The sequence below is a fragment of the Coenobita brevimanus genome, chromosome 54 (assembly GCF_032717465.1).
Source record: "Coenobita brevimanus isolate Jiangsu-jjx chromosome 54, ASM3271746v2, whole genome shotgun sequence".
Taxonomy (NCBI): domain Eukaryota; kingdom Metazoa; phylum Arthropoda; class Malacostraca; order Decapoda; family Coenobitidae; genus Coenobita; species Coenobita brevimanus.
The window spans coordinates 10,865,375-10,886,398 of record NC_137007.1 but is presented as its reverse complement, the minus strand read 5'-3'; the positions used below and the strand labels follow the sequence as shown (position 1 = coordinate 10,886,398).

General features: G+C 44.8%; 1 protein-coding gene across 1 annotated transcript in view; it reads right to left on the bottom strand.

Annotated features, from left to right (window-relative positions):
* Window positions 1-8,285: 8,285 nt before the first annotated feature.
* INPP5E (Inositol-3-phosphate synthase) overlaps window positions 8,286-21,024 on the bottom strand; it is a 576,780-nt gene continuing 564,041 nt past the window's right edge. Inside the window, 1 exon segment of the mRNA XM_080273293.1 lies at window positions 8,286-8,401. Coding sequence (XP_080129419.1) covers window positions 8,293-8,401 — 109 coding nt within the window. The 3' untranslated portion in view covers window positions 8,286-8,292.

Sequence of the window (21,024 nt, the reverse complement as noted above, 5' to 3'; positions counted from 1 at the left end):
TGTGAGGCCTGTCTGGGCCACTCTGGTATGGGAGGCCTGGGCTCTTGTCTCCTGCTGGGGTGACATCTCGCTCCTTGCCTCCTTCCCTGCACCTTCGGAGCGACAGTGGGCCGTCTCACGAGGGCGGGAGCGACAATAGGCCGTCTCTACCGGGGCACCTTCGGAGCGACAATAGGCCGTCTCACGAGGAGGGGAGCGACAATAGGCCGTCTCATGAGGAGGGGAGCGACAATAGGCCGTCTCACGAGGAGGGGAGCAACGATAGGCTGTCTCTACCGGGACACTTTCGGAGCGACAATAGGCCGTCTCACGAGGAGGGGAGCGACAATAGGCCGTCTCTACTGGGACACTTTTGGAGCGACAATAGGCCGTCTCACGAGGAGGGGAGTGACAATAGGCCGTCTCTACCGGGACACTTTCGGAGCGACAATAGGCCGTCTCACGAGGGCAGGAGCGACAATAGGCCGTCTCACGAGGGCAGGAGCGACAATAGGCCGTCTCCACCAGGACACTTTCGGAGCGACAACAGGCCGTCTCACGAGGGCGGGAGCGACAATAGGCCGTCTCACGAGGGCGGGAGCGACAATAGGCCGTCTCACGAGGGTGGGAGCGACAATAGGCCGTCTCTACCAGGACACTTTCGGAGTGACAATAGGCCGTCTCATGAGGGGCGCCGTCTAGAGTGTCTAGAACAACTCCACCCCTACCTGGTTCAACAATCCCACTCCGTGAAGGTAGTGTCCTTCTCCTACGACGGCGACGGCGTGGTGGCTGCATGACATAGGGGCGCAAGGCCCAGGCTGACATATGCCGTTGTTGCTGGGGGTTGCTCCGACTGGTGGCGGCTACCCCGTGGGGTCCATGTGGGGGTGTCGGCACGTTCCCGGGCATACTGGGCTGTATCTTGCTTGCCCCGTTGTCGGGGGCACTATGGTATTCTTCTGTTTCCATTTTGGGGGTTCTACAGTGTTCTTCTGTTTCCGTTTTGGGGGCACTGCTTTGTAAGTCACGCATTTTAGAAAGTAAAGGACAGAACGGTCGCAAAACCTTATGCTTTAGTCACCCCATAGTTAATGTGACTGTGACAGTTGTCTGACAATATCTTTCATCTCTCCTCAGGTCTGGCTCTGCTGACAAGACTGGTCTCTGGGTCCTCAGTGTGTTAAAAAAAAAAAAAAAAAAATCAATACTGAGCAAGTTTGCTGTTATGTAGCGTATTCTGAGCCCCAACTTCTCGGGCATAGGTACTGTGCAACCTTGGGTTCTTTGTTCTTAACCGGGCTAGTCACAGACAAGGATGGAAAGTCCAAACACCACTGGTCAAAAGGCACACATATATATTAACAATAGACAATTACACACACACAATCGATGACCAAAACTGTGGAATATACAATAACCAAATAATCTCGGAAAGCTAGCTCTTACAATAAATCCTTCCACCTAGCTCAGCAAGCTTGACCATTACACAGTATTCTACCTTTCCTAATATAGAGTAATTTCCACACAGTGTCACAGGTATGGTTCACTGATACACCAGATGCATTAGGGCTCGAGTATATGACAAGGACAGTCAATATATCTCAGTATACCCAAACGCGTGACATAGACGGCAGTGTATACTCAAGTCCTTATGTATATACGATTGCATAACAGACACGGTTTCCTATGCTAGTTATATGCATCCGTGTGACATGGACAATACCTTAGCTATCCTTATGCTATGTGCGTTTTACAGAGGACGAAAGGATATAGCACTTAGGATCTATCCGCGTGTGAGGGGCTCAAGGGGGGGGGAGGGTGGTAATATTGGGTTTCCAGCTGGGCAGGTGACTGGGGGTATAGGATTTCGGGTTTGGGGCGATGGGGCAGCACAGGGGGGGAGGGTCACTGGTGTTATCGGTTTGTGTGTAACACCGGGGAAGGAGTCACACTTGGGCGAACCCATGGCCTGGCACCATGCACTCCACGTGTAATGTTATGGACACAAGAGTTCACAATTGCACATGGGGGGGGGCAACACAGGGGGGGAGGGTACATTGAAGTGGGGAGGGGAAAAGGGCTGGTCCACTGAGATAGGGCTTACAAACACTGGGGGAGGGACACAACCTTAGAGTCTTGTACTCATGATACTGGCGGGGAGGAGGGCATGGGTCACAGGCGGCAGGAGGCCCTATGCCGGGAGCTCTAGGTGGAAGCCGGGTATCAGGGATGGGCCGTCCGGAGTGTAGTACAGAGGTAGGTCATCTGTGGGGTTGCCATGAGTCCTAGAGGAGTTGGTGGGTGGTGCAGTGGGCGGCTCCCTTGCCGGAGAGGCCCGGCAGGAGGTGGGGCTCTGTGGGCTAGGGCCGAAGAGGGCCAAGAGGTGCACCACTCAGCGCTGGCCCTGAATCGTCATTGGGGTCCTGGGGGTGGATCTGAGGCGGCCCAGACCTAGGGCCGGCTGCGGGAAGGGCGGCGCCCTGGCTGAGCCGGTCACGTTCGCCAGGTGCGGCCGTCAGGGAAGAACTGCGGCCACTTGCACTGGGGGAGGTCCGGCGGCTGAAGCAGGCATTGGGGAAGGCCCGCTGGCCCCTGGGGCTGCGGTCTCATCTGCAGGAGGAGGCCGTCAGGGCTGGACTGCGGCCTCTCGCCCCGGCAGAGTCCTGCAGCATCTGGGGAGGACAGGGCTGCAGGGACAGGACACCTGGCCTCAGGGATGTCTCACCTGGTCTGGTCTCTGGCAGGGTACCTGCAGGGGAGCAGATCCCACCCTCTAGGACAGAAAGGTGGGGAGAGGGTCACCTCGCTCTGCCACAAGAGGGGCGGGCAGAGCAAGAGGTGCTACCCTCTGTAGGAGCTTGGGGACTCTCGGAGGGAGGGCAGTCGAGGGCCAGTTCTCCTACTTGGCGGGCTCGGTAGGCCCTGCCGAAATTCCAGTCCGGGTTGTATGTGGGAGGTCCGGGGGAAGCACCCTTCGTCAGGCAGCCCCATTGGGCACTGCCTGTGCTCCAAGGACAGAGGTGGAGGAGGAGTCTGAGGGGACTCCTTCTGGCACCACAGACCCTGGCAGCTGGAAGAGGGCACCTGGCGGACTCTCCCGGCAATAGCCACAGCTCCAGTGGAGACTGCACTCCTGCCGTTGGGTCTGGAACACCTGTCCCGGTGACGTCGGGAGGAAAAGGCCTAGTGGGCACTCCTGGTCTAAGCTGCAGCTCCGGTGGAGTCTGCCCTCCTTCCGTCGGGGTTGGGGCAGCCCTGAGGGACGACCAATGGTCAGTCCCGAATGGTACCCCCAGCGGAGTGTACCCTGGGGCCCGCCTCCCTCCTGGGGAGTACTGGCAAAGGCCGTCTGGTGGACGTGCCGATGTGCCGGCTCCTGGAGGTGGGTGGCAGAGGGTGGAGAACCAGCGGTCACTCCACCCACAGTATACCCGGTGGGTTCTATTGTGCCACTGCTCCCTTGGGGTATAACAAAACCCGATGCTTCTCCCGAGTCCTCTGTTATATAGAAGGCTGATCCAGTGGACTCGGCATCCGAGGGTTTGTTTGGGATCTTGCTACCGCAAGTCCCACCCCGATTCTGGTGAGTGTTCCCTCCGCTGAAGTGTAATGTACTTTTCCTGTATACTGCCAGGTGGTCTGGCTGCAGGGAAGAGGGGCATCGCGTCACGGGGGAGATACGTCGCGCTTGCCTGGATGGTGTGTCAGGTAAAACAGCCTCCCTGTCACATCCTCGTGGGGTGGGTGTCACCCCCTCGTACTCTCCTCCTAGGGTGGTGGTGTCAGGTTCACCCCGCCGCGCGGGTATTTCATTTACTTTATTCATATTCATGTACCAAGTACCGAGTCCGTACTCGGTACTTTTTTTTTTTTGTACCAGTACCGGTAGTGACACTACAATTTTAGGCAAGTACCAGTACTGGTACCAACAGTACTTTTTGTGTACCGGGTGCCCATCTCTGGTGGCCAATGATGGTGTCAAACAGTCAAGGACATTGCATTTTTTTTTTTTTCCGATGATGTTAGTGTGTGAATTATATTTGATGCGTGAAATACAATATTGTCTGCCATTTTTTACTGCGTTTCTTAGAAATGTGCAGCTTAGAATTGCGTATCTTAGAATGTATGTAGAACAGATATTACATAGTGCATAGTCATTCCTCTTTTGCCTCTCTTATAAGATTTCCATGCTTGTTCTTTTTAACAATCATTTTTTTTTTCTATATTTTTCCTGCCAGTTTAACTGATGATGTGGTAGGTGAGGGAGGGCATTCTTCTTTTCTATCCTTTATCATACACATTGGTTAAAACTTAGTAGAATTAGGGTCTCTTTTTGACAGATAACCTTGTCATAAGTCAACATGCCTCTTGATATCTGTTCTTCCTATGTACTCCTTTCCCTCTTACCTCTCTCTTTCTCCTCCCCACCTCCTCTCTCTCTCTCTCTCTATCTCTTTCTCTTCTTAACCTCCCTCTCATCCCACTCAAACTCTCCTCTCCTCTTCTCTCCAGCCTACTTGCCTCACTTTTTATCTCTGCTGCCTACCTCCAGCTTGACTCTCCTCCTCCTTCTCATCTCTCTTATCCTCCTCTCCTTCCTCTAGTCTCTCATCTCCCCCACACCACCTTTTCTCATCCCCTCACCTCAATGCCCATAAGATCATCCTCCCCTCATGCTACCTGTTTAGTTCCCTTTGAGGCCTTCTGACTGATGGATTCCCCTGACTGACTGGTTTACTGATGGGTAGATGCATTCATGCATTAAGAGATGGATGGATGAATGGACTGATATATTAACTGACCAACAGACTGAATGATTGATTGATGGGTTGACTCACTGAGACTGGACATATACATGCATGAATGGATTAATGAATGAGTTGATTCATGGACAAATGGATAAGATGGCTGATTGATGGGTTGACTCACTGAGACAGGACATATACATGCATGAATGGATTAATGAATGAGTGGATTCATGGACAAATGGATAAGATGGCTAATTGACTGATTTCTTGTTGGATGGCTGTATGGGTGGATGCACTGAATGTTTAATGGGTTGACTGACTGGCTACCTGATTCAACGATGGATGGATGGATCAGAGCTTCCACTAAGGCTCAGATTTTGGAAGTCTGACTTCCTGACCCTTTAATTTGGAGGTCCCAGCTTAAAATGCTGTAAGTTGTATGTGTCACTTGCATGGACATCATTTTATATTTCACACTGAAATCTGTAGCCATGACAAGATACCTGATTTTAATTAAAATCATTAGGTATATACATGAATGTTGTTGTGCACATGGTCTGTCTGGTGTTCTGTCATGCGATATTTAATTCAACAAATTTATGCTCTGTTTTGAATTACATTCCTTTTAACCATACAATGACTACAACTACCAGAAAAGTAAAACATGTAGTGTTTTCTTGTTTCAGTAATGTAATCCTTTGTATTATGTGACCACAATTAGATATTAAAAGGTACTGACCATCTGAAACAATTTACATGTACTAAAAAATTAAATCATCATGGTACTTTCAAATGTACATGCAATTTAGGAAGTAAAAAAGCCAATGTCAATGACTGTTCTTGTTCAGCACCGTTCTCGTTTAAAATGTATATGTGATCACTTTAAAAACAAAACACACAAAAAAGGCTATTTTCAAAACCAGTGTTTTATTTTCACAGATGAAACATGGTCAATTTATTATTCATTTACTGCATTTTGAAGTAGCAAATGTGACACAGTTGAAAACTACATTAACAATAACATACAATTATGACACTAAAATACACTCTCACAATAATGTAATTAAGTACTGCACTGTACTTTAATACTACCAGTTTTTGTTTACTATGCAAAGCTGGTACAACTAAAATCAATTTCACTTTAACTAAACATCTCACTGATGCCTATTTGATCTCATTTGAGAAGAGAAGAGCCTTAAGCTTTTGAAAGCTAGCAGTTGATTGGTTTTCCAAGTGCATTCAATGGCAATGGTGTATTTTAAATTATTTTTTATTATATGGGTTACAGTGCCTCATATTTCACTCCCTCCAGGTTGTCCTTTGAGATCGCTTGACTGCAAATAAACATCCTCCCTGTCCTCCTTGGTGGTGACAGTGGAGAGCCTGCTACTCTGGGACTGTGCAGCACATATGTGAATTCCTGCAGTCAACAGAGCAGCTTATTCACATGTGATCTAGAATTTCCCATCACTAACTGAGAAAGGGCACAGGTTCATGACTTCGACCATGGCCTTTTATACTACAAGAAGAAAAGAAATTAGTAGTGATTCATTAAGTGTAGATATATATCACTGCAGTTAATTATGTGCATTTCTAAAAGTCAGTACAATAGTTATTTGTTTTACAATACCATTATTTATCATAATTCTAAGTAAAAGGACAATGCAACATTTATTAGTCATGTCAGTCTACAAACAATATATACAAAGCAAAAGACAGGTAGGAAAGTGGGACTGCTTTGAAATAACTGAAATCATTATCAATTATTTCTCACATTTCTCCCTAACATAAATGACAAAATAACAACATTTATTGTCACATTACTTTACATATAGTATATACAAAGCAAAACAGAAGTAGGGGGTATGAAGGGTGTTTTGAAATAACTGTGGAACCAGTGTTAAGTTTCCCATGTAATAAGTGTGATGGTATGAACTGATGTGACTATAAAATGACAAGCTCTTATATTATGACAGTTATACTATATAGGTTGACACATCATTAATAGTATTAATGGCAAACTTCCATTTTAATAAATAATTTCATCATTCATTTAACTGGCAAACTTTGATAAGAACCAATCACTGGGGTGTAATGACCTCATCACCCACTACATGAAGTATGTCTAGTCACAACTTCCACTGCTTAGAATGTGTAAACTGGAGTCAAGATTCTCTCTCTCTCTCAGCTTCCACTGCTTAGAATGTACAAACTGGAGTCAAGATTCTCTCTCTCTCTCTCCCTTTCTCTTTCTCAGCTTCCACTGCCTAGAATGTAGAAACTGGAGTCAAGATTCTCTCTCTCTCTCTCTCTCTCTCTCTCTCCCTCTCTCTCAGCTTCCACTGCTTAGAATGTAGAAACTGGAGTCAAGATTCTCTCTCTCTCGCTCATTTTCATCATGACTGGGGTGATGATGAACACATATGCTTGCAAAAAGTCATTTGTAAGCTAAGGCCTAAAGTCTAACAGCTGATCTTTATCAAGCACAGGTGCAGACAAATGTAACAAAGATGCTGCCTTATCCCAGGTGCAAAAACACTAGTTCATTTCTGTCTGATGATTTACAGTGGGGGAGTGGGAAAGTGGCAGCACCTTCCCCCCACTTATCCCCATCTGGTAACATTAGTTTAGTCTCCCTACTGAAACTCAACAGCTAGAATTGACCCAGTTCTTGTGTGCTTGGGCTATGGCTGTGCCTATGTTTCCTTTGTCTGCACCTGTAAGTGCAGACAACATTCATCTAATTACAGACAGCTACAAATGGTGTGACAGGATTAAGCAACTATAATTTTGGCACATTGAAATACAAAGGGCATGATAAAATATGTAAGACTTCATGATAATACATGCACAGCAAAATTACAAGTTTACTAAATTACAGATACGGTGCATAAAAAGAATCTTTAAAGCATAAAAGAAAAAAATTAGCAGCTTATGCAAACTACTGTAATACTATACTAGTTACAGATTAGAAAGTAATACAAACATTCCCATCTGTCAACAAGCTAAGGAGCAAATAAGATACAATTTAATATTCTGCTGCATAACATGTAGTATCATTTCACCACAATTTAAAATTCTGTTGCATATCATCTAGTATCATTTCACCACTCTGCACTAAAAATCTTTATTCATAAAGGTTCATCTACTATCATGATGAATGAGCCAGAGGATGTCTTTTATGTTATCTTTATCCTTGGACTATTTCATTCTGCATTGGAGGGACTTTCTAAACTCAAGGGCAAGATATAACAATCATTAGTTCCTCTGATATGACAGGTCTTCCTGATTTCAATTAAATTATCTTGTGGTAGCATAATTAAAAATTTAAAACATGTCATGCATTACTGGGTCTATATGTACTGTATATATAATTTTTCATATCTATCTATTTATATATCTATATATATACAGATACAAATAGATAGATATGTGTATATATTTGTATATATTTCTCTCTCTCTCACTCTCCATATATATATATATATATATATATATATATGATGCCCTGGAGATGAAAAATGACAGTCAACAACATAGTGAACCGATGCAAGAGAAGTCACTATTGGACTGGACAGGTGCGCAGCGCAGGCTGGTAAAGGAACCTTCGTCTACGTCTTAAGGCTTCAAGGTACACATCTCGGTTGAAGAGTCCTGCAGCAAGTGGTACACTGGAACATGAAGGATATCACATAAAGTTTGCAACTGCATGATTTAGCTGACTTTCGATGTACAGTATTGTCCAACAATCTGATATATACCTTTATATCATGTACCCTAACCCACAAATTGTGAATGATGTTCTCCAGGCTGAGATGTACTGAGGAGAACTATGACTGATATCTGAAAATGCACCTCACAACTGCCCCAGCAAACTCCATGCCCTTCCACTACCCCCAACCCTCTCCAGCCTTACCCCCTTCCGCAACCCCATCCCCTGTTCCCCTGCCACCATTTCATACCCTAACCATCCCCCATTATGCCTCATCCCTTCCCCTACTACTAATGCCCTACTCCTCTGTTCCCCCACCATCGCTTCCTACCCTCATCACCATCCCTCACTATGCCACACGCCTCCCTGTAAAACTACTGCCCCATCCTGTTCCCCCAATACCACTCCCTACCTTCATCATCATCCCTCACTATGCCAAACCCCTCCCCCTACCACTACTGCCTCACTGCCACTACCACCACCAAATCCCCATTCTCCCCACTGGTCCCACAAAATACCAAAATTCAAAACACTGCAGTTGCTAAAGTATGGAAGATATTCACTTTAAAACTGGTAACTACAGTATCTATTTATCTATCAATATCTAAATATACTGTATATCTATCTATTATATCTATATATCTAAATCTACTGTATCTATCTATTATATACAGTATATATATATATATATATATATATATATATATATATATATATATATATATATATATAATGTCTGTCTATAGCCAGATGCCTTAATCCCAAAAGGCGTAGCCACAAACAAATCACCTCCATGTTGCCTGTCCCCTGCTATTTTGCTGCCCTTCCTCCAACTTACACCCCCTTCACTCATAAACCTCTCTACTCCATCCCTCCATCTCATCCTCAGTCTCTCCCTTCCTGTCCATCCCTCCATCTCATCCTCAGTCTCTCCCTTCCTGTCCATCCCTCCATCTCATCCTTAGTCTCTCCTTTCCTGTCCATCCCTCCATCTCATCCTCAGTCTCCCCCTTCCTCCATCCCTTCCACCTCTCACATACACTCCTTGTTTGTCTCTCACTCTCCATCCTGTCCACATGGCCAAACCACCTCAATGTATTTCTCCTAACACTTTCTGTCTCATCCACATCCACACCATAATGCCCCTTCACTTCCTCATTTATCAGTCTGTACCTCCATGTAACTCCTCACTCTTTACTTGTGTCCTTCCAACATGGTGCAAGGCTTGCTTCCATACACTAGAGTGGGGATCATAGTAAAGATCGTCCAACTTATGACCATTTCGCACGTACAATGAAGACCCCATAGAGCCTTCACAAGTACTTTTGAGTTGCAACCAATCGTGGTCGTACTTGTACCCAGTGAAGCCAGGCAGCATTCCTGAGGTTCACTGACATAACAAACTGACTGCGCTGCCCGTGGTATGAACAATGGCACTGAATATCAAATTTATAATAATTTACAGCTATAATAAACAGCTATGTTATCAATACAGTATATGAATGTACTGTTTATTGTTATGTTATGTTATTGTGCACAGTTTCTCTTAACTGCAAAAATACATATACAGCTACTGCAGATTGACTTAGGACCTCCACCCACAAGATATTAAAAAACACAGAAATCAGAGTATATCACAATGTTTGTTCATGAAATGCCATTCATTATTATGAAATCATGTTTTCCTTGTTTTGCAGGACTAGTTGGATGCATTTTGGCATGGAATCACTTAGATCTCTAAAGTAATCTAAGGACATTTCTTTGCATCAAACATTTGTCAGTTCAATCTTGAAGTTGTCCAGATTGGGTGTTTTCTTCTCTGCCATGATTTTCTTCGTCTTTGCCCAGCAGTTTTCTATCGGATTTAGATCCGGACTGTTGCCAGGCCAGTCGAGGAACCCAATCCGATTATCCTGAAGCCATTTTGTCACCTTTCTTGCCTGGTGACATGGAGCTGAATCATGCATGAAAAAGTCGCACCCATGAATAACAAAAAAGTTTAACAAACGATCTTTCAGAACTTGAATGTACCAGCCACCATTCATCATCAAATTCTTAGGAAGAAAGTAGAGGCCTTCCCTTCCCATTTCACCTGAGAAACACCCCCATACCATTACCGATTGTGGGTACTCGTGTCATATCGACAACGGGAGGCAGGGCAATGAACCTTGGCAGAATGCACCTGGAACACTTGAAATGTGCTCTCATCGGAAAACATAACTTTTCTCCACTCATCTGATGTCCAGTGTGCATACTTCTTGGCAAACTGAATGCAATGCTTCTTCATGTGGTCAATGAGAAACGGTTTCTTGGCTGTGGTGTCGCTTGGCAAACCCAGCTCCTTCTGCAACCAGTGTCGGATAGTTCGAATTGAGACGTCTGGTAACAGCTCAGGATGCATTCTCTTCAATTCTGCTGCTGTCAGACAAGGATTCTTAATTACTTCCTTCTTCAGAAGCTTATCTACCTCTGGAAGTCGTCGTCTTCTTTCCACCGCCATGCTTGTGCTCTGGTACGACATCAGGTGGCAGGCCACACGCTGCAGCAAGAATCTTCATGACGGTCAACTTTGCACGTCCAGTACAATACGTTCACTAATCGTGTTGATAGAGACATTAACGTGCCTCCATGCAAGGATACGGACCCTCTCATCCCTTGAGCAGTACTTTCCAGGTATGACAACTTTATCTATCTATCTATCTATCTATTGTCAGATGCTTAATCCCATACGGGGTGGCCACAAACAAATCGCCCCCATGTCATCCTGTCCCCCGCCATTTCACTGCTCTGCTCCCAACTCACACCCCCCTCTCTCACATATCTCTCCGCTTCATCCCTCCATCTCATCCTTGGCTTCCCCCTCCCTCTCCCCCCCTTCACCTCACTCACATGCACTCTCCTCATCAGTCTCTCATTCTCCATCCTCTCCACATGGCCAAACCACCTCAGTGTGTTTCTCCTAACATTCCTATCACATCCACATCCACACCACAATGCTCCTTCGTATCCTCATTTGTCAGCCTGTCTCTCCATGTGACTCCACAGGCTCCTCTCAAGTAACTCATTTCCACTGCTCTTACTCGTAACTTGTGTCCCTCCAACAACGTCCAAGCTTCACTTCCATACGTTAGAGTTGGTATCACAATACTGTTATGCAGTAACTTTTTCACTTCCATGCTCACTTCACTGTTTCTTATCACTGTTTTCCAGGAACCAGTAACCTTTCTTCCTTGATGTACCCTTTCAAGCACTTCACCTTCCAAACTTCCATCCTTACTCATCACACTACCCAAGTACTTAAACGTACTCACATTTTCCATTTCCTCACCATCCAACCTCACTGTACATTCACTGACTTCACTTCTCTCAAAGACCATAACTTTACTCTTCCCTACATTCACCTTTAGATTCCATTTCTTACACACTCTCTCAAACTCATCCACCAAGCCTTGCAGCTCCCCTTCATCTTCACTTAACAACACAGTATCATCTGCAAATAACAGTATAGGGAGTTTCCAAACACTGCCCTCTCTCATTAGGGTCGCTCCAACATCCACTGCCCTACCATGTATCTCATTTATAACCCCATCCATATACATACTGAACAACCACAGACACATGACACATCCTTGTTTCAAACCAACCTTCAAATAGAAAAATTCACTCAGTTCTCTATCCACACACACTGCAGCCTTAGCAACCTCATACATACTCTTCATGGCCTTCAGCAACTTCCCATCTACTCCATATATTCTTAATACTTTCCACAATCCTTGTCTATCCACCCTGTCATATGCTTTCTCCAAATCCATGAAGACTGCATACTTCTTTCCCTTCTCTAGAAACTTTTCCACTAAAAATCTAAGAATGAAGTAGCTGTAAAATAGCTTCGGTTGATCACTACTTTTACTTATAATGTCTTCCTCAAACTGTCTTTGGGCTTCTGTCCTTATTTATGTATAATCGTTTCTTGCCTATTTATAGTTATTATATCCCCTCTCACTATTGTGTCTTCTGTATCTATTCCACAAGCAGTCTCTTTTTTTCATTTGATTTTTACACTCTGTATTAAACCATTTCTTTATTTTCTTTTCTGCTTCTTTGTGCTGTGGGATGTAATTTTGGACACCTATTTCATAATGTTCACAGAATTTCTATATATAACATTTAAATCTTGTCCTCTAAGCTCTTTTTCCCACTTTATTTCTAACAAGTACTTCTTTAGGTCATGGTAGTTTCCCTTTTTATAGTTTAGGCTCTTTTTGTAACTCTCATTACTGTTAACTACGTCATATGCAATCCTGAAGTTGCAATTTAATACTGCAAGGTCGCTTTTGCCGAATGGAGGGTGATACATTATACTGTCAATATCATTTTCTTGCCTAATAAACATAAGACCTAGTACTGATGGATCATCATGTCCTCTTTTTCTGGTGTTTTCCTTTATATGCTGTGTTAGGAAAAACTCCTGCACAACATCCAGCTTTTGATCCTAACAGTTATCCTAACTTCTTACATCTAGAGTATACCAATTTATATTTGTACTGAAATCTCCAGTTAATATAATTTGTTTCAGATTCCTCTTCCATTCTATGTAGTAATGCTCTTAAACTCTGAACTGTACTTTCTGTCAAGTCTTCATCTTTGCCTCTTTCCCAGGTGTTTGTTTTGGGTGGCATGTATAAATCTGCCACAATTACTTTCCCTTTAGATGTTTTAATCTCTAATGAAATCAGTTCTACATGTTAGAGTATATCTATTTCTATTTCTATGACTTGTAGATTTTTCTTTGTTATGATTATAATTCCTCCCTTTCTTAAAAATCTGTCTCTTCTCCATATATTGTATTCCTCTAAGTTTAGGGTATTTGTTTGATATCTTTAGGGTAGTAGTATAAGTAGTAGTAGTAGTTCCCTAGGCAGTCTGGCCGAACAGCTCCGAGTCCCTTAGGAAGGCCATGGCCGAGACTGGGCTTTCCCACAGAGCTCTCAAAGAGTGTATGATGTGTTGTTGGCGTAGGTGATAGTGTGCAATGCAGTCTTCCATAATGTGCTTAATAGTATGGGGTGATGTTGCATCCTGGACAGGCATCAGCGACGGAGTCATCCAGCCTCTTCTGGTAGCTTAAGAGGGCTGGATGATGTCCACATCTCAGCCTGGCCAGGTGGACCCTGTCCTCACGAGGAAGATAGGATTCAGAAGGGTGGATGTCAGGAGGCTGTGCATGCAGCTGTGTGTTGTCTTTAAGTGACTGAATGGAGCGGCGAGTGATCTGAGTGTGGATATGCTTCTGGAAGCTGGTCTGAGGTGGGCGAGGGGGGAGAGATGACAGTACAGTATTTGTGAATGGTATCATGTGCTGGGTGTTGTTTTGATGTTCCTTGGTGTGGTTGGATGTGCTGCCGTGTACTGTAGTGGATGTTGTGGGTTTGTGGAGGCTGCAGCAAGAAACTGGGTGCCTCTCATGTCTAGGTGATCCTTGACTTTGAGGACTTTGGTTTCTTGATGTAGGTGGTCTGTAGGTGTAGTACCTGTGCAGCCTGTGATTATTTTTAGGGCCTTGTTCTGTATGGTCTGTAGAGTGTTGTAGTGTGTTTTGGTGAGGTTAGAAGCCCAGGCAGGGCTTGCATAATTCATCACTGAACGTATGTATTGTTTGTATACTGTGGTGGTGGTTTCTTTGTTGTGTCCAAATGTTGTATGGGCAAGTGACCTCAAGGCATTGAGTCTTGGTGTTATTTTATTTTTAATGTTTGTGATGTGTTGTTTAAATGACAATGACGTATTGTATGTTACACCAAGGATTTTGTGTGTGTGTGTGTGTGTGTGGTAGGGGAGTGTTGTTTATGGTGAGGTGTGGTATGTGACTGTGTTCTGCTGTCCAGTTTGTGAGAAGAGTCACTGTAGATTTGGCTGGGGCTATTTTGAGCCTGTCTGTCGTGAACCATTCGTGTAGTGTGTTGAGGTAAGGTTGAATGATGTGTGCAGCTGTGTTTGCATTTTGGTGCGTACATGTAAGTGTTATATCATCTGCATAGGAAGCTATGTGTATCTGTGGTGTGGGTATGTTGTGCATGTAGAGATTAAAGAGTGTAGGGGACAAAACAGATCCTTGGGGAATGCCGTTTGTGAAGTTTCTGATGTTAGAAGACTGACTGGCAAATGTTACGTGTGCACATCTGCCTGCTAAGTAGTTTGCCAGCCATCTTTTTGTGTTATTGTGCATGTTTGTGTTGAGTATTTTGTTTGTGAGGTTGTGGCAGGGGATGGCATCAAAAGCTTTGCTAATGTCTAGTGTGATTAGGATTGTTCTGTGTGGCGGCCTAGCTGAATTCAAGCCATCAAAAACTCTCTGTTTAAAATTTGTAAGAAGGGTGTTTGTGGAGTGTAGTGGCTTAAGGCCATGTTGTGACTGGGCTAGGGGAATGTGAGGTGTGACTGGGCTAGGGGAATGTGAGGTGTGACTAGCTGTAGTACCAGCTGTTCAGTGACTTTAGAGGGGGTGCAGAGGAGTGTGATGGGGTGGTGTGAGGAGGGTAACATGGGGTCTTTGTTGGGTTTAGGGATAGTGATGATATTGCCATGCTTCCAGATGTTGGGTATTATGTTGTGTGAGTAGCTGTAGTTTGATAAGTTGGTGAGTGCTTGTATGCCTCGTGGTCCTAGGTGTTTAAGGTGAATGTTGCTTTTGTTGTCTGGTCCACAGGCAGATGAGTACTTGAAGTTGTTAATGATGTGCTTCGTCTGGTTGTAAGTGAAAGGTCGTAGTCTGGGTCTGTGGGGAACTGTCTCTTACGTTGGATGATACGTCGGTCTTCAGGATGGGGGTTTAGATGGCTGACTTGTGAAAAGTGATTGATGAGAGTGTTTGCTTGTTGTTTGTTTGAGGGTATGGTGTCTGTTGTTGTGATGACAGCGTGTGATTGTGTGGTGTTGCTGTAGGAAAGTGTGATGCTGTTTAGTGTTTTGTAGAGTTTGCTGATGTTTGTTTTGTGGTCAAGTGTTTGGAGGTAATTTTTCCAGTTTAGTGTTTGCTGTTCTGATATTTTATTGTTTATTTGAGTGTTGAGTTCTTGTATTTGTTGTACGGTGTCTTGTGTATGGGGCGTTGGGGAGTGTCGCAGTGTGTCCCGTTGTCTGATGAGGCCTTGAATTTCTGGTGTGAAGTTGGGGTTGTCTCTCTTTCTGTTGCCTCTAGGGATGTGTCTTTTGTCTGCATTTTGTATAATTGTATTGAAAGTGTGCACAGCAGTGTTGATGTTTGTAATGGGTGTACTGTTTAGTGTTTCGAGATGTTGTTCTGTTTCATTTACAAAGGTCTTCCACTTGGCTCTCTTATAAATAGTGTATGCGTGTTTGTGGCCAGCTGGGGTGATTCTGGTTTTGGTAGTGATGATGACTGGGAGGTGACCAGAACCTAGAGTTTTGACCACTCTCCATGATGTAGTGGGGGCGAGGTTTGGGAAGCAGAAGGTGATGTCTGGAGATGATGGGAGGAAAAGGGCTTGGTGTGGGGTATGGGTATGTTGGTCTAAACTGTATAGTATGAAAAGATGGTCTGTCTGGGATTGTAGTACCAGCCCTCTGTCTGTGTCAGGGTTGTTGACATGACAGGCCGACGAATTGGCGTTGAAATCACCACCCAGGATGATGTTGGGTATGTTAGTGATGTGGTGTATCTGTGGGGAGTAATTGTGTGGTACTGTGGGGGACGACTGGGGGGGAATGTATGTGTTAGCGATTGTTATGTGTGATTTGTTGCCAGTGCGTATTTTAATTGACTGTATTTCTGTTGTGGTGTCACATGGGGGGAGAAGGGACTTTGTGTGTGCACTGGTATCTGCAACGTTGATGAATTTGTGTACCAGGGTGATGAGTCCACTGCCACCGCCGTCGGCCCAGTCTTGTCGAATGGTGGTGAAGTTATGAAATGTCGGTGTTTTCTGTGCTCTGTGTGGTTTTGTTTCTTGTAAGATGGCACTGTGTATGTTCTGTTGTTTGATGAATTGTGTGAGTTCATGTTTTTTGGTGTTTATGCCATCTATGTTTAACTGAAGGAGTTTATGTTGTGTGTGCAATGTGTGTTGGCTGCTGCAGCACGGGGGGGAGGTGGTGTGGGTGGAGGGGAAAGGGTAGGAGGAGGTTGTGATGGAGGTAAGGGTTGAGGTGGATTAGGATGGGTTGGAATGGGAGGAGCTGGGGGACTGGATGGTGTGGGAAGGGTCGGTGGGCTTGGCTGTGGAGGTGTGAAGGAAGTAGGAGTAGGATTGGAAGGGGGGTTGATGGGGGGGAAGGAGCATAAGGAGCAGGTCCAGGTGTTTGTGTAATGTTTTCTGGATGCAAGTGTTGTGCAGGTGTAATGGGTCCAGTTCTTGCAGGAATTGCACTGAACTGAACCCTTTGTCTGTCGGCTCGACGTGATAGGTTTTGAGCATGTTGGACATATGTATTTGTTGGTGGGTCCTGGATTGGTCTCAATGTCCCCGGCTAGAAGAAGTTGTCGAGAAATGACAGCCGGGGAGTCATTTCTTGGTGTAGAAAAAAACGGTGTTGTTGTGTGTGTTGTGTTGGGAGATGTGGTACTTGTCCGGGTGACCAAAGCCACTCCCAGGTACTCGAGCCCCGTGACGGGCGGGGGGGGGGGTTGTGGTGGCTTGGCCCCCATGCTGTCCTCCTCTTCTCTTCGACAGCCTCTGGGGGGTAGACCCACGACGAAGACGCCACCACTCCAGGTCCTATCTTTAGGGTTATAATATGTGGTTCCATTTCTCTGTTTGGTCTTTCATCACTAATAATTTAGACATTATTCCATCTACATTTGAGCACATTAACTTAATCATCTTTTTTACATACCTGCAATAGCTTGAGTCTACTACCTTCCTTCTTTTTATTCCCTCTTGGTTATGTACCACAATCGTACCTGTAATCCAGTTACTTTGTACAAAAATTCACTCTTCTCTTCCACTGATCTTTCCTTGTTCTTTGTTACTGCTTCCTCCCTCTTCTCTTTTAGTACAGTGCCCTCGCACAGTGAACGAGTTCATGGGCGGCAGACGAGCTTGTTCAGTGTGGATTCGTTCACTGTGAACAACATATCTTATGGGCAAAATAGCATATGGGCGTCACTGCTTCCTCAACGTCCACTTTTTGAGCCAGAGATGTACTAAAGAGCATATTTCAAACACATATAGTACAGGTGGGAGACAGTGGCTCAGTCAGCAGAGAAGTGGTCTGCAGTCCTCCCGGACCCAGATTCAAATCCCCACTGGGGTAGGGAATAGTTTAAGGATTTGAATTTAATAAAAACCGACTTTACTGATCTACCAGAAGACCCACCAACATGTCGTAAAAATACCCCCGCTAATACCAATACACCAGTCCTGTATGAAACAGCTCTAGCATGTATTCAATATGGACGGTGGGTGTTAGAGCTGAAGTGGTGACATGTAGAGGTGTATGGTATGTAGGAGGACTACTGGGCCTTGGGAGCAGGCTGTGAAGCCTATGCCCTGAGTTGGACACACACACACACACACACACACACACACACACAAAGATATATAAAATGTAAAAGACATGGTTACTTACCTTAACCCTTAGCTGCCAGGGAGTTCCCGGCAGCTGCACACTCCTCCCTACGGGCAATTTCTGAGATTTTGGAAAAAATACCCTTACTTCAAACCCTTATATCTGACAAACTATAATAGCTAGAGAATTCAGTGAAAGTTCATAAGACTCACCAACTCTTCCTCTTTCCAATGAAGGTATCCTGAGGTCTCTAGGTGGTCCCGTTGATGAGTAAGGTTTAGTTGAAGACGAGTGGTTGGCTCCGACCGTGCGCCACTGGCAATGGCCTTGGCCTGGCCGGCTAGCGTTGGCAGCACTGACTGGAGTGGTGAATGTAACACTGCCCGTGTGTCCTTGGAATGTGGAATATTCCACTTGTTTTTTCTACTACTCCTTACTCACCGCCGTGAAAATGAGTCATCACCTGGTTCATGTGGCTCACCCAAGGACTTACCACCCACACCATCATGCCTTGTAGGTGTGTGGGAAAGGAAATATCTTGTCGTTTTCCTGTACTCACTTTTTCCATAAATAATCATTTTTTCTCTTTTACTAAGACACTTAGAACTGCACTTTACATCATGATTATGGGTAATTGCACTTTGACAAGTAAGTGCTGTTGCTCTTTCACGCATGATCGTAGAGTATGAGGTAATTATTTGTACTGTAAATCAGACTGGTTTGTACTAATCAGGGTTGTAGTGAAAATCATATAAATGTTTTACACAACTAACATTATTTGTACTTCACATCACAGATACACTGATGCTCATATTTGGCACAATCCCCCTGAGTATTGAGTGAAATAATTTAGGTATAGTGAAGCAGGTATTGTTCGTTGTGGCCCGCTCACAAGCAGTTTTCTTTCAGGTAACAGGTAGGCAAACTCATAGTATATCCAATAATTTTCTAACCAATATCCAATAAATAGTATAGCCATAGTATATCCAATAATTTTCTAACCAATATCCAATAAATAGTATCAGTTCCTGTATTGCACTTAGTATAAATCACTTAAACACTTATAATATCACACATTTCACTCATTTATGAAAATACACAAACTTCTGCACTGCTGTACACTATTTACACTTCCCCGCACACCTGCCCAGTACTCATACCACTCCCGAAGGGCCTGATTGTGGAGATTCTGCCCTTGAAGTGCTAGGCTGAGGTGTGGGAGAGCGCTGGAGGAAGATACGTCGGCAAGCAGGTGGCGAGAGTGGGGGGGAAACGGCTCTGCAGCGTTTTTTTCTGCAGATGACTGCCAGGTCTGAGTCACTTTCTCGATGTCCTGGGTCATCTTGCACCTCCTCATCGCCGAAATCATCACTCTCGTAGACTGTCCCTTCCTCCCAGAGAAATCGGAGAGCCCTCTCTGACGTCGGAGGGCGAGTAGGGGTTGGAGGGCGAGAGAGCTCGTTCTCCACATCGTAGCTTTTTTTCTCCTCAGAGGACGTACTCTAGCTGAGTGTACGAGAGGAGACAGTATCGTCAATGGCACGTCCTATGGCACTATCACTTAGCCCTTTACGTGGCACTAAGGGCTGAATTTTCGTGGGGGTTGATGGGGCAATCGGCCCTTCATGCGGTGGGACGGAATTGGACGATGTCAAGGAAGATGACATGGCTCCTCTCACTACCACTGCCGAGCACAAACTGAACCGCGCAACTGCGGGGTACCTGGGGGGCCTACCTACCCCGTAGGTATCACAGAAAATGGTCCCGTGCTCAAACAGTGGCGGGAAGGTGAGTGCGGTATATCAACGCAACCGGCGGCCTTCCGCGCCCTGAATCCTGTCGTGCATACACATCAGCCGGCGGATAAGGGTTAAGTGGAGCAAATGGCAGTCCTGATTGGCTTGAATACAGGTGGTTCCTAGGCAGGGAGATACACTTAAGGTGATCCCGCCACATCACCTTCCACTCCCTAGTTCCTGTCACCAGTCCCACCCTCATCACTTGACTGTACCACTTCCCCACGTGCCTGTACCTCATTCACCTCTCCCATAAAACCTTCAAAGTCCAAAAATGACACCACTGACATCACATCACTGTCTTTACCAGGAAGTGTAGCAGATGATGTGGAGGCAACTGGCTCCTGTTGTTCTTGAGTTCGGTAGTAGCGTGTGATGAATGTTTTTCTTATGCTGACCTCCATACTGAGACTTTCCTGCAATAACAAAAATTGGTTTCTACTCCACTGAGCACTTCCTGTGTCCTAAGGTATCTGGTTTCATTTATCTTGACCTCTTCTCTCAGAACATCCACTGCCGCTAGAATTTTACTGATCTTCGACATAGCTTCATCCTCCATTGGATTCTGCTCAACAGGTTGCTCAAATCTAGCCTCTTGTGCAGCATCTACTAGGGGAGGGGGGGGGGGGTCGTTCAATATGGGAGACGGCAGTTATGGCCTCCTCTTTTCCCCAGTTTCATTCACTCGGGGTTCAAGTCATTCATTATGGTTTTGTGGACCTGATTACCCCCTGCTCGTTCACTAGAAGAATCGTTTACTCTGAATACGTTCACTATGCGAGGACACTGTATTCCCAATTCCTCGTTAGTTAGGCATTTTTTATCCATGCTTCTTTAAATTCCTCTTTTTCCATGAGTTTGTTCACATTTTTTAGCATTTCCTCCACATTGTTCAAACTCTGGAAGGATGCTTTCGGCGGCCTTTACTTATTTCTCTCTAATTTCCCTAACCTTTTGTGTTGCTCTATATCTTTATCACAGATTTCCTCTGATACTTCCTTCAATATGTTCATTATATTTGCCATCTCCTTTTTGCCTCTCAGAATTTTGTTTCTTATTTCTTCTTCATCTATACCTGTAATTACTATAGATTTGTTGATATCTGTTGAATCTTTGACCAGTTTTTCTTTCACTTCCTTTCTAATGTTTTTCTCTTTGGCTTTTGTTTTTAAGCCTTTCCTTACTTTCACCATTTCAGCATACATTGTTTATACTTCATCTTTGCAACTTCTCATTACTTCATTCACCTGGGTTATCT